The 13953-nt window shown below is 46.1% G+C and overlaps 1 protein-coding gene across 14 annotated transcripts in view; it reads right to left on the bottom strand.

The window, feature by feature from the left end:
* The window catches only part of ANKS1B (ankyrin repeat and sterile alpha motif domain containing 1B), a 462906-nt gene that overhangs the window by 436720 nt on the left and 12233 nt on the right, over positions 1-13953 (bottom strand). For 13 of the 14 annotated variants that reach the window (XM_048500513.1, XM_048500514.1, XM_048500506.1 and 10 more), the window contains exon 2: positions 4526-4606. In XM_048500513.1, coding sequence (XP_048356470.1) covers positions 4526-4606 — 81 coding nt within the window. Of the gene's footprint in view, positions 1-4525; positions 4607-13953 lie in introns of those variants that run through there. The other variant, XM_048500517.1, reaches the window with a different exon arrangement.

Here is a 13953-nt window from a genome sequence, read left to right as displayed (position 1 = left end):
TCAAGTTAGCAAATTGCAAGGGGGAGATAGAACTCCAGGCATCTGGAATCTCAGAGAGGTTGACCTGCCCTCCCTCCTGCAAGGCAGTGGGGTTGGAATGCCCCACATCAGTATTTCCACCTGAGACGGTTACTTGCCGTCTGCTGCCCTTCATTTTCAATGCCGTCTGCTGCCCGTGATTCAGTTGTCTGCTGCCCTTCATTTTCAACATGTTTGCGTTTTTTGGTCGCCTTTTGCCCCTGAGTGGTGACAGGATCCCCCGCGCGTTTAGAGCCAGAGCCCTTTTGCGTTTGGGGTGGTTGGTCCGCCGATTTAGAGCGCCCAGAGGGGGGCAACTGACGGCTGGACTGAGAGACTGCGTCTCCTGAAGGAGTGTTCCTGCCCGCCTCTGACTGGGTGGAGGAAGCTCTGGCAGTTGATGCACGAGTAGACTCAGCAGCCGTTCGTGTAAAGGTTTGTCTCTCGGGAGAGAAACGTCCATCTGCCATTTTTGCCGCCCGATTAGTGCTGCCGCTTGAAAAGGAGCCCTCTGAGCGTTGCGCGGTAAAGCAATGCGGCCGTCAAAATGGCGCCCGTGCAAAGCGCCGGTGCGTCAAGGTGTTGATCGCGCCAAAAAACAAGCGGCTGAGGCGCTGACGAGCCGAGGGCTCTGCGCGCCAAAAGAAGCGTTAGACGGCGCCTCGAAATGGCCGCCGCTCCTCTCCACAGAGAGGCTGCCTCGAAATGGCTGCCGCTCCTCTCCACAGAGAGGCTGCCTCGAAATGGCTGCCGCTCCTCTCCACAGAGAGGCTGCCTCGAAATGGCTGCCGCTCCTCTCCACACAGAGAGGCTGCTGACGATCCCGGCTCCCTCGTGAAGACACGAGATGGAAGGGAGGTGGTAATGAAAAAAGGGGGGGGGGAGAAGGGAGACAAACACACGAAGAAAAAAAGGATAAGGGAAGCTAAAAAAGGTTTGAGCTCTAGGACTTTGCTGAGGAGCTCTGAAAAAAGCCTTGCACTCCTGTAAAGGCAGGAAGTCAACTGGGGAATGAACCCTGACACCGGGGTCAACGGGAAGCACTTCGTTCAAAAGATCCTGCCTCCTGGTAGCAGAGCACAGGAATACCCATCGCAGACTTCCTACGCCTACTGGAGAAAGGTTATCAAGAAGAAATTGAGGGGGTTCCTTTTCTAAATACTTTCAGTTCTTGTTCTGTGCTTTCAAATATCCAAACACCACAGATTAACATTTTAACAGAAAACAGATTACAGTTATTGTTCTAGCCTGGCAAATGTTTTCTGCCATGTTGCATTTGTTCACTGCTCAGTCAGTCATTATCCTCTTCCAGGAATTTTCCCAACCAGTCTCTGACAACTGATCCAGGTAAGGAGACTTTTTCTCCTGGGAAATAGGTGATACTGTCATATAATGGCATAATAACTGGATTTTGAAATGCCAGTGCTCTGACTGATATGCTTCCACGGCAACTGAGTCCAATTTTCATAGAATCATAGAGTTGAAAGAAACTACAAGGGCTATCAAGTCCAACCCCCTGCCATGCAGGAATACACAATCAAATCATTCCTGACAGAAGGCCATCCAGCCTCTGTTTAAAACCCCCCAAAGAAAGAGACCCCACCACACGTTGAGGCAGTGTATTCCACTGTTGAACAGCCCTTACCATCAGGAAATTCTTCCTAATGTTTAGGTGGAATCTCTTTTCCTGTACTTTGAATCCATTACTGTTGTCCTGGTCACTGAAGCAGCAGAAAACAAGCTTGTTCCATCTTCAACATGACATCCCTTCAAATATTTCAATGTGGCTATCATGTCACCCCTTAACTTTCTCTTCTTCAGATTAAACAACCCTAGCTCCCTAAGCCACTCCTCACAGGGCATGAAATCCAGATATTTTCAATTTTGGTCACTCTCCTCTGGATATGTTACAGCTTGTCAATATTCTTCTTGAATTGTGGTGCCTAAAACTGGACACAGTATTCCAGGTGAAGTCTGACCAATGCAAAATAGAGTGATACTATTATGTCCCTTGATCTAGACAAGGGGTCGGCAAGCTTTAACACCCAAAGAGCCATTTGGACCCATTTTCCATAAAAAAGAAAACACTTGGAGCCGCAAATACTTTTTGACATCTAAAATGAAGATAACACTGTATATATTCTCATGCAGGGAGAAGTTCCCTTCTTTGGGGCCCATTTTTACCCATCAAAGCAAAAAAAAGGGGGGGGGGATAAAAAGCCTGTTGTTTTGTACATGATTCAAATGACGAGCAATAGAACCCCCGTTTCACACATTTCTCTTTTCTTGTGTTGAAAGGCACTGATTATGCCCCCAAAAAGAACCCCTTCAAATTCCACTTGGATGGTGGATCAAAATTGATGCCTTTAATGGGGTTGTCAACTTCCGGGGGGGTTGAACTTCTCCACCACCCCGAGAAAATGTCTGCCATGGAGGGTGGACTCGACAGCCAAATTCCTCACTGAGCATGGCCCCTGCCCTGGTCCCAAAAGCCACAGCTTCTGAGAATCGACCCCCAAATGTCCTGGGATTTGCCCACCAGGAATTGGCAACCCATGACAACCATGGCTGAGGATGATCCCGGCCTTTCTCCCTTCCAAGATCTACAAGCTTACCCTCCAATGGCTTGCTCTGAAGTAAACCTTCCAAGATCCACGTGCAAGGCTTTCCCCATGCACTCCTGCCCTCCTTGGCAATGCAGAAGCAAAATTCCCACCCACCCCCGCCTTCCCATCAAACAGCCCCGACGGGTGCAACATTGCAGGGCTGCAGGTAATAACTCCTTTAAAAGCTGACATCGTATTTCTCACCTGGACTCAGCCAGGCTGCCATCCACTAGGAAAGCCCCTGGAGCTCAGTGGGGCTGCTGGGAGGGGGTCTGCAACCCAAGGTAGTGGTGCTGGGGTTCCCATATGGTCCCACCCCCCAAGAAGGACCCGGGGGAGGGGGAAATGAGGCCACCCAAAGCAGGGTCAACCCCTGACCCCCATTCAAGGGCAGGTGGACTGAGGTTAGGATTACACTGAAAATCTGCACTCCTGCAACTCCCTCCCATTTCTTGCCCTTTGCCGCTCACCTGTTCAGGAGGATCCACCAGCAGTGGTCCGCCTGCGCCCTGTCCCGTCATCACCGGTATCAGCCAACCAGGCAGCTGGGACAGAGAAACTGGAAGTGGCTTGGGATAGGTTTGGGCTGTGCGTCTCTAGGAACGGGGACTCTTTCCCATTAACCCTTAGGCCGACTCTCCAAAGGAGGCTGAGAGGACCCAAGCCACGCGGAGCCGCAGTGCAAGGACGAAAGAGCCGCATGAGGCTCCAGAGCCGCAGGTTGCAGACCCCTGATCTAGACACTATACTCCTATTGATGTAGCCCAGAATTAGATTGGCTTTCTTGGCTGCTGCATCACACTGCTGATTCATGTTCAGTTTGTAGTCTACAAAGACTCCTAGATCCCTTTCACATATACTGTTGTCAAGTCATATCTGTTCTTTTTTTTTCTTTTTTGCCTAAATATAAGGTTTTACATTTATCTCTGTTGAAATTCATTTTATTAGTTTTGGCCAACTCTCTAATCTGTCAAGGTCATTTTGAATTCTGACCTTGTAGCTTGGGATATTAGCTACCCTAATTTTGTATTAGTACTCCTAATTTTGGGTCATCTGCAAATTTGATTAGTATGCCCTTTAATCCATCATCCAAGTCACTGATAAAAATATTGAACAGTACTGGGACCAGGCCAGAACCCTCTGGCACCCCACTAGTCACTTCTCTCCAAGTTGAAGATGAGCCGTTGGTGAGCACACTTTGAGTTCGATCAATCAACCAATTACAAATCTATTTAACTGTAGCATTGTCTACCCCACATTTTACTAGCTTGCTTGCCAAATGTCAGGGGAACCTTGTCAAAGGCCTACTGAAATCAAATGGAATAAAATGTTTCCTCCATAGAGTTTCACAATGTTTTCAGCTTAAAATGTTTAATTTCCAACCTCAAGAAGTTTTATTTGCATGCTGCTTCCTAGGGATTCTTTTTATGAAAACATTTTGAAAACGTTGTCACTTGCTGTGTGATCTCTTTCACTTTTCCCACACCTTCCAGTCTTCCTCGTCAGCACCTTTTTCTGAGCTTGCGCAGACCTTCCTGCTGTATTTTCATCAGTTTTTTTTTTATTTCGAGGGGTCGTGTCTTCGAAGCTAGAAAGACATGACCCCTAGAGAATTGCAGCTCTGAAGCCTTGTAGCATCAGCTCCATGGACATTTTTAAAAACTAGAGTGACCACAAAGGACAGCCAGGAATTGTTTTGAGGGGATGAGTGCAAACAAATGGGGCGGGGGGAGGGGATTGAAAACATTTTGCAAGCATTTTCAGTGATTTGTGTGCAATGGGACACTTTATTGCATATTTAGCTCCCATAAAAATCACCATTGCTTAATTTTATGCAGCTACTACAAGCATAAGCATGATACAAAATAATTACAACGTAATATGGCAGTTGCAGCACTTACTTGTGTCCATTCAAAGCTGCATGGTGTAAAGCACTGTACCCCGAACTATCTGTGCAGTTTATATTTGGTCCTCGCCAGATGCTGAAAAGAAAGCACAAGCTCAGTTTTATCACTATAGTTTAAATAAATCATGTTGAAAAGCTGTTCAAAAGTTCAAATAAAACAAGGGATAAAATACATCAGGCATCATTACTATGTGCAGAAAAAGTATGTTGATTCAGTATCTTTTTTTCTAATATAAGGCCAAAGATAAATGTGTTCCAATAAAATATAATAACAAAAACCCTGTTAAAAGTAGCAAAATGGAGTGAAGTTTGAAGAATTAAAAACACTGTCTTATGCCTGAGCAGCACTGGATGGTCCTTTCCATATTACAAAGATATGGTCTGGGCCCTTTTGGGGGATTCAGTGGAACTTAATCTTCCCAGTGTCTAGGATATGATGCTTGACTGAATGAACTGTTGGTCTGATCCAACAATGGTGATGATATCTTCTTGTGACTTGGATTTCTTCAGAAAGAAAACAGCATGACCTACTTTAACTCTGCAGTCATCCTGTCCCCAAAGCAACACTCATAATGCTACACGCTAACTCCCCGGAACAGCATGATAGTTTTTACTGCAGAAAAAATAGCTATGCTGTGAAAGAATTACTTGCTTTTAAAAATAGTATTTGTGAATGAGCATTTGCATGCTTCAAGTAATGATAGGAAACAAGAATGAGGAATGGAGGATCCCTTGTCCCCGACCAGGGGATTCACAACCTTTTATTTACTGACCCTGCTGTTGCTTTATGGAATGATCATTTGACACATTGCCATTTTCAAATAAATAAAGATTTAACTTGTGTGCATGTATAGTACCATTAAGTCACAGTCAATTTATGGCACCCAAGGAGCTTTCAAGGCAAGTCCTCTGCAGAGTCTTCCTTGGTGGTTTCCCATCCAGGTATCAACCCTGTTTAGCTTCGGAGATCTGATAAAGTTGGGCTATACCATGCTGCCTTCCCTCCCAAAGCTTTATCTTAACTCTGAATTAAAAACTATTTACTTATTTTACTAGCCTTGTGAGCCACCCGTCTCCTGATGGGCTCAGGGTGGCTCACATGTCCACTAACACATAAAACCTGCATAAATACAAATGAAACAATTTAAAGCATTTGAAAACATTCTAATTCTGACGGCACTGATATAGTTATAATATAAAAGAGGGAAGAGGGAGATCAGACTGATGGAAAACCCATAGTTGCCTCAACTGTAAATCTGGTGGAACTGCTTCAACCATAAGCCTGGCGGAACAGCTCTGTCTTACTGGCCCTGCGACAATGAGTGAAAGATAGTGGTTAAATGGGGCCACACACATAAAAACTCAAGCACAGGCAACACAAAGGTGGTGGTTTTCTATCTCACACTCATTCCTTCCAGCAGCTTAACTGGTTCTCTGTGATGCTGCTCCTTCTGTTGCTATAGTTCTCTAGAGAGTACATCTGGCTTTTGGCTTCTCCACAGACTACTCTGTAATCTCCACATAACATTCCTTCTGCAGAAACCTTTCTTCCTCTTAGACACCTCCTGCAGATACCCATAAACTCCACTGGGAACCAAACACATAGGGCTACATATAGTTGAAATGTTAGTGCCAGATTACTGCCTCTGCTCCAATTTACACATGCAACTGTCACATGCAATGAAGTCTTGGAAGGAGCCATACGTAATATGGCACATCAGCAATGATCTAGGAAAAAGTGCTTTGCCTATGTTCATATTCTTTCATAGATATAATGAGAGTACCTAATTCTTCTCTCCAGAAACATTGCAAGGTTTAAGACACAGGAGTAGGTTACAAAACTGTGCAGGGAAAGCTGGGAAAGTGGAGATAGCAATGCCCTTATATTAGTGCCCTAATATTAGTAAAGCAGGAAATTTCTAAATTATATCTGCCTATAAATCACTTTCTCTAACCTAGAACTTATTTCCTTATATGAGGAAGATGTGTATGATTATTAGGCAGTGGGGGGAAAGCCCATTACTGTGTATTAAGGGAATAGTCTCATGTTTAGAGAATTATTTAGATCATTTTTCTGAAGTGATAAATGGTAGTGGTTTAATCTGCCTAGATATATCCCTTAGCCTTTTGTCCTTTCATGATAAAATGGTCCATTGGATATTCACCTTCTCCTGGTAGGCAAGGAGGACATCTTCATGGGTAATTCCACACCCCATCTCTGGGAGGCAGGAAAAATGTTTTTTTTCACTTCCTGTCCGAAGTCCGGGGACCATTTTGCTCAGTATCCCATTGGCTGAGCAGTAGCCTACTGGGAACATATTACTGGAACAGGAAGAAACTTAACAACAAGAACCAGGAACAGGAACAAGAAAAAGGAACGACAACCATTAAACATAAACTGGAAACTAACTATGACAGGGAAGACCAAGCTGTCCTCCTTGCCTACCAGGAGAAGGGCCCTTCACGGTGAGTATCCAATGGACCATTCTCCTGGGGGCAGAGGACATCTTCATGGGACCTCCTAGAGCAGTGTCCCTAACCGAGAGGGTCAATGTTAGTTTTCCAGAACATGTTGTAGGACATTCCTACTGAAGGCGGCTTGTGCGGCCGCCCATGACTGAATCTTATAGTGTCTGACAAAGGAAGACGTGGAAGACCAAATTGCCACCCTGAAAATTTCCTCCACCAAGGCATGTTTCCTGAAAGCAGCATTGGTAACTGCACTATGAATAGAATGGGCTGTGATGCCTGCCGGGACTGGTATATTGCCTGCCTTGTGTGCTTCAATAATGCAGGCCTTTAATGTAGAACTAATTGCTGCGGTGGACATGGGTCCCCCTAAATTCAATGTTGAGACATTAATGAAAAGGGTATCTGTCTGCCTTACTGACTCTAAGAATGAATACCTTGAGGGATTGTCTAACATCTAGGTCAGTTGTGGCGAACCTTTGGCACTCCAGATGTTATGGACTACAATTCCCATCAGCCCCTGCCAGCATGGATGGATGAAAATAGCAGGTCATGAATCTTGGCAACTGGGCATTTCCTGGAGAAGCAAAGAGATCCACCAGAGGCTTGAGAAACTTGCACGTTATCTTCCTGAACGTTTCTGGATGAAGCAGCCATTCAGCTTTGGATATTTGTTGTCTGCTTAGCCAGTCCACCTTGGTGTTCAGCTCCCCGCTGATGTATTCCGCTAATGTTGATAAAAGATTACTCTCTGCCCACGTCAGACTCTTGTTGGCCACTTTTTGCAGGGCTTTCAATCTGGTGCCGGCCTGGTTGTTTATATAAGCTTTTGCAGCTATACTGTCCGTCCTTATGAGAATGTACTGGTGAAGAATGCGGATGCGAAGTGTTGCAGGGCCAGGTAAATGGCTCGCATCTCTAGAAGGTTGATGGCAGTTGACTTGTGGATCTGGACCACTTCCCCTGTCAATCAGACAGTCTAGGATGGCTCCCCAGCCCTGGAGGCTGGCATCCGTGAAGATTTGGACACAGGTTTTGATCAGGTAGATTTTCCCCTGGGGAAGATTGTTGATGGACGTCCACCACCTCAGGCTGCTCTTGACTGGTGTGGGAAACACTAAGAGCTTGTCTTTCTTGAGTGCAATGTCCAGTTGGTACAGATGCAGAAACAATTGCAGTATCCTGGTGTGTAGCTTTGCCCACTGAAGACTGTCTATGGCTGCAACAAACAGGTCCAGCAGGCTGGACAGGTGCATGAGGAATGACTTCTTGGTTGTTATCACTTTCCTTGCTGCATTCTTTATGTTTTGGATCTTGCTTGCGGACAAGAAGAGTGCATTTTGTGAGGTATCTATAACGGCCCCTAGATGCTCCACGTGCTGTGAAGGAATGGTAATACCCTTTCTGACGTTGACTAGGAAACCAAAGTGTTGGAATGTATCTTGAACCTTGCGTACGTCTGCATAGGCCTGAGTTTGAATGAATTAGAAGATCGTTCAGATAAGGGTGGATGTGTACACCTCAATGATGTAACTGAACCACTGGAGGAAACAGGTCCTTGGAGAACACTCATGGTGCTGACACCAGGCTGAAGGGTAAAGCCCTGAACTGTAGGTGGTCTTCTCCTACCGCGAACCTGAGATACTTGCAGTGTGCAGGGTGTATTGGGATGTGGAGGTATGCCTCCATTAAGTCTAGTGAGGTCAGAAGCCCTCTCTTCTTAAATTAAAAGTGCTACAGACTTTTTTTTTAAGCTAGGAATTCAGAGGGGGCATGACATATTTGTAGGGAGTATTGTCCTTGTGTTTCCCTTGGAAATATGAATCTGGTTAAAGGTGGAGATCTCCAGAGATCTTTTCTGTTAGGCTAGATGAAGGACAGATAACAGACTATTTCACTTTAATTAAATGGGCTGATTCACACAAGGACTTTATTTCACATATATGTTTCAGTAGTTTCATGCCTCTCGGTTATGCGAGGGCCATATTCCAATTGTGACTATTCGAAGCAAGGCCCAAGGGGCTTCAGCTTTCCTAATTGCCACATTTTAATGTATGGAAATATCCCTGTGGAGGTATTTTCTCCTTTGAGATGCTCATGTATAATAAAGGTTACGTATAAGTTTCCAGATGGAGCAAAGAGCAGCTTAATTCAGTTTGCAAACTCTGTACTCTGCTAAAGAGGATCACCTTTGCAATAAACAAAGAGGAAAGCAAAACAAAACAAGGTATAAGAGCCGAGCATTAAGCTGCATCACAAAATAAAACCTTTGTACTCTCCCCTAAATGGAGACCAAATAGTTTCAGTGTATTACAAATAAAAATATACAAGTGAAACAATTTTAACCTCAATATTAAAGTGCAACACTGTATTTAAAAGTTGAATTAAAATTACATAGTATGAACAGTACTTAAGTAGACTGAAATAAATAGCTAAACCCTCTAAAGAGCACTTCTAACTTTAACTATTTAATTAGTTTAAAGTTCTAAGTTTTTAATTTCCAAGGCCATCAGAGAGAAGACAAGAAACAACCAGGCACCCTGGCTTTTTATTTGGATCCAATTCAGCTGAAAACTTCTTCTACAAAGATAATTTTAATGAATTTTGTAATTTGTATTAATTTTTTACTCTCATGAGCTACTTTAAAAACCAATTCTTGACTGAAAAGTCAGCAAAAGAATTATAAATAAAATGGTGGAATAATAAATTGTATTCTCAGAATTCCTACTGGTTCCATTCACAGGTCCAACTAGACAGCCACAGATCAAGGGTCACAAGGAATGAATGAGAAAGTAGTGTTGAGGAGAAGGGTTTGAATTTGTTAGGCACAGGGGAACTTTCTGGGACAGGTTGAAGTCCCCTCTCCCCCAAAAAATGGCTTTCACTTGAACCAAAAGAGAACCAGGCTGCTGGCACTTAATATCAACAAGGTGGGGAAGCCAACAGGAACTGAGTAACATCCAGTTTGGGCAAACCAGTCCAAAAGATGATTGTGTAAATACCCATGGAAAAATTGATAGGAACATAATAGAACTTGTAAGTGAGGGTAGGATGGAGGAGTGTGATGTGTGGAAACAAAAGGGCTGAGGGAGACAAAGGTTGTGGGAGATGGAAACATGTTTTAGGTTTTTATATGCCAGTGCTAGAAGTCTCCAAGCCAAAAAGGGGAAGCTAGAATGCTTGGTGCTAAATGGCAACTTAGATATTGTTTGGAACCACCTCCATTTCTGACTCTGGAGCCTCCCTCCACCTTTGCCTGGGGTGGGGTCAGAGCAGGATCCAGTGAGTATTGGGCCCCTGAGGCAGTGGGTGCCATCCAAGAAGGCAGGTTGACTGACGAGCTGGCAGTGTGCCTTTCACATTGGCCCCTCCCAGGGAAGCCAGGAGAAGCTGGGCTAGCCTCAGCAAAGGTAGCCAGTACGTCGTCAGAGGCCCGGGCATGACCACCTAGCGGCAGAATTGCAAGATGTGAGGCACGAAACCTTGAGGGAAAGGGGCAGAATGAGGGAGAGGGATTGACAGTGGCTAAGACAGGGGTAGGGAACCTGCGGCTCTCCAGATGTTCAGGAACTACAATTCCCATCAGCCCCTACCAGCATGGCCAATTGGCCATGCTGACAGAGGCTGATGAGATTATGGACCCTAATTTTATCGGCTGTTCTAGACTAGAAAATCTGAGCATTGGCTTGGAGGACATGCACAATGCATGCTACGAGGGATATGTGGAGCAGTTTTGCATAAAGGCACAGGCACAGGCTGAGTCCAGGCTTGATGATGGGCCAGGGGGTGGGAAGAGGGTGGAGCAACCCCTTTGAAAGAGTGTGAGCACAGTGGCCAGGGAGGAATCTGGACAACAAATCTTTTAGGAGGTATTTGAACAAGTTGGGTATTTCCACTGTTCCTCCTGTCCACTAGCAGCCCCTTCTGAATCACTCTCCCTTTCATGCTTTAAACTGGGAGGTGGTGTGTAGTTGTGCATGGCCATTGAGGATTGAGGATTGTGGCTGTGCATCAGTGTTTTGCTCACTACATGTGGATGGCAAGAACACCTCTGTGTTCTGGTGAACTTTCTCCCAACCAACATGTTTCTCAAAATTGGCACTATCCTACTATGACCCTGAGCAAAACGATAACCCTTAGTCCCTTCTGCGTAACCCGCAATGTGCAGTTTTTGCCACTTGGGCGTGCCCTTCCTTCTCTGCTGCTTTGGGATTAATACATTCGCAAATGTTCCAAAAGTTAGCATGCAGTCACGCATGACCTATAACAGTCCTATTCTTTGCTCAGCTACCCCATTTTCTGATGGCGTGAATGGACGCCAATTTTCTGATGGCGTGCATCTGTGGCTAATGCCCTTGTGCCGTAGCCACATTTGGAAGTTATTTCCCATGAACTCCCCTCCCCAGTCAGTTTGTAACCTTGCCAGTTTGTAGAGGAACTTCCTCTCAATCATTGCCAGCCATTCTTTAAACTAAGTAAATGCCTGATCCTTGGTTTTTAGCAATATACAGTAGGAATAGCAGCTGTAATCATCTATCAACAAGAAGATATTTCTAGCATCCCCAAAGTGAGCTCCTTGCAAGTCCATTGACTTCAATGCTCGTATTAACTTCTATAGGGGCTATCTGTATACAAACCTGTATAACTTTCAATAGTATAACTCTGTATAGAAGCTGATTTTGCTAAATATAGAACATTCAGTCTGAATGAATAAGTCTGTTTAGTTACTTTCCTATCAACATTTGTCATATTTGCAACTAAGAACATTAAAGTTCCTGTCACAAGCTCACTGTATGAAGCATTGCCTATTAGTTATTCATGCCTTCCACTTCTCATTAATTTGGCTATACAGCCAGCCCATTCAAATGATTCCAGAAGCTTCTGGTGCTTAGTTACCAGTGGAATGTGTGCTTCAACATCTACCATTTCTACTATTGATCCTCAGATTTGGCTTAGTTATTTTTGTAATTTTTTTAAAAATGGGTCTATTGGTAAATCTAATGATGAGCCCCCCTTGCTTAATGACATTCCCAGGTGGCCGCCTGTAACAGAGAATGAAATAAGGACATTAATTGAAGAGCTTAAGTCCAATAAAGCTCCTGAACTGGATGGTATGCCGGCTGAACTTTATAAACTTTTCTCCAACTGGTGGTCCCCTCTGTTAGCCACTTTATCCACCATGGTGAACAACTCAGGTCTAGTTCCTTCAATATGGACTAGTGCCATTATTTATTCAAAACTAGTGTGGCCCGGCCACGCGTTGCTGTGGCTTATTGTGGTGAAATGGGAAAGGAACAGTAGCAGCAAATCAATTGCAGAGGCCAGCAGTACATGCTCATGCAAACATGCAGCCTGATACTGTGCGATGTCAGTGATGTGTGTGCCCGCATTCCTTGGGGGGGGAATGGAAAGGCACCCCTCCCACACATCTAGGCTGGCTGGTCATGATCCTTTACCTGGGAGTAAGTTTGGTTGGTGGCAATGGGTGTCGCTTCTGAGGAAACCCTCTGGCCGGGTGCGACGCAGCCATTCAAAGTATGTCATGGTTGCTGTACTGAGCTTACTCCTGAGTAATGCGTGCCTGGTTTTCTTAACTGTAACTGCAGTATTCAGGGAATCTAGGGTGCCTGGCCCCTCCCTCCCATCCCTTGCAAGTCGCCCCTCACTCTCTTCCCTCCCTCCCTTCTCTTCCTTTGCATGCCACCCCTCCCCCTCCCTCTGTTCCCTTTCCCTCCGTTCCCTTGGGTCATATCAAGATGCTGGGCCCCCTGCCTCCCCTCCCTTGCATGCAACCCCTCACTGTCTCCCCTCCCTCACTTCTCTTCCCTTGCATGCCACCCCTCCCCCTCCCTCCCTTCCCTTTCCCTCCGCTAGGGTGGGAAGGTCATATCAAGATGTTGGGCCCCTGCCTTCCCTCCCTTGCATGCCACCCCTCACTCTCTTCCCTCCCTCCCTCACTTCTCTTCCCTTGCATGCCACCCCGCCCCCTCCCTCCCTTCCCTTTCCCTCCGCTAGGGTGGGTGGGTCATATCAAGATGTAGGGCCCCCTGCCTCCCCTCCCTTGCATGCCACAGCTGACTGTTTTCCCCCTCTAACTTCTCTTCCCTTGCATGCCTCCCCCACCGTCCCTTTCCTCTCCCTCCCTCTCTTCCCTTGCATGCCACCCAGTGGTGGGATCCAAAAATTTTAGTAACAGGTTCCCATGGTGGCGGGATTCAAACTGTGGCGTAGCGCCAATGGGGCTGGGCGGGGCACGACGGGGGCGTGGCCGGCCATTCCAGGGGCGAGGCATTACTGGGGCCGGGGCTGTGGCAAGGACGCAGCCGCTGTGCCCGGGTCGCTTGGGTGGGAACTTGAATGCACGCATGGCGCCAGGCTGCCACGCACGCTGGTGCACCTCCTGCTAGACTGCTTCAAGTTCTGCGCGCTACTTCTGAGAGAAGGGCGTAGCTAAGGCAAAATCACGTGACAAAAAATCACCAATTAGTAACCCCCTCTCGGCACACACAAATAATTAGTAACCTACTCTCGGGAACCTGTGAGAAACTGCTGGATCCCATCTCTGATGCCACCCCTCCCTCTCAGTGGCAGTGGAGGTTAAGAGCTCGTGTATCTAATCTGAAGGAACCGGGTTTGATTCTCCGTTCTGCCGCCTGAGCTGTGGAGGCTTATCTGGGGAATTCAGAGTAGCCTGTACACTCCCACACACGCCAGCTGGGTGACCTTGGGCTAGTCACAGCTTCTCGAAGCTCTCTCAGTCCCACCTACCTCACAGGTTGTTTGTTGTGAGGGGGGAAGGGCAAGGAGATTGTCAGCCCCTTTGAGTCTCCTACAGGAGAGAAAGGAGGGATATAAATCCAAACTCCTCCTCCTCCTCCTCCTCTTCTTCTCCTCCTCCTCCCCTCTCCCTCGTGTGTATGTGTGTGTATGTGTTTCACTTCCACTCGAGTTACT

This window comes from Sphaerodactylus townsendi, linkage group LG06, assembly GCF_021028975.2.
Source record: "Sphaerodactylus townsendi isolate TG3544 linkage group LG06, MPM_Stown_v2.3, whole genome shotgun sequence".
Lineage (NCBI taxonomy): Eukaryota > Metazoa > Chordata > Lepidosauria > Squamata > Sphaerodactylidae > Sphaerodactylus > Sphaerodactylus townsendi.
Note: the sequence above shows the minus strand (reverse complement) of the source record. Positions and strands in the feature narration are given on the sequence as shown.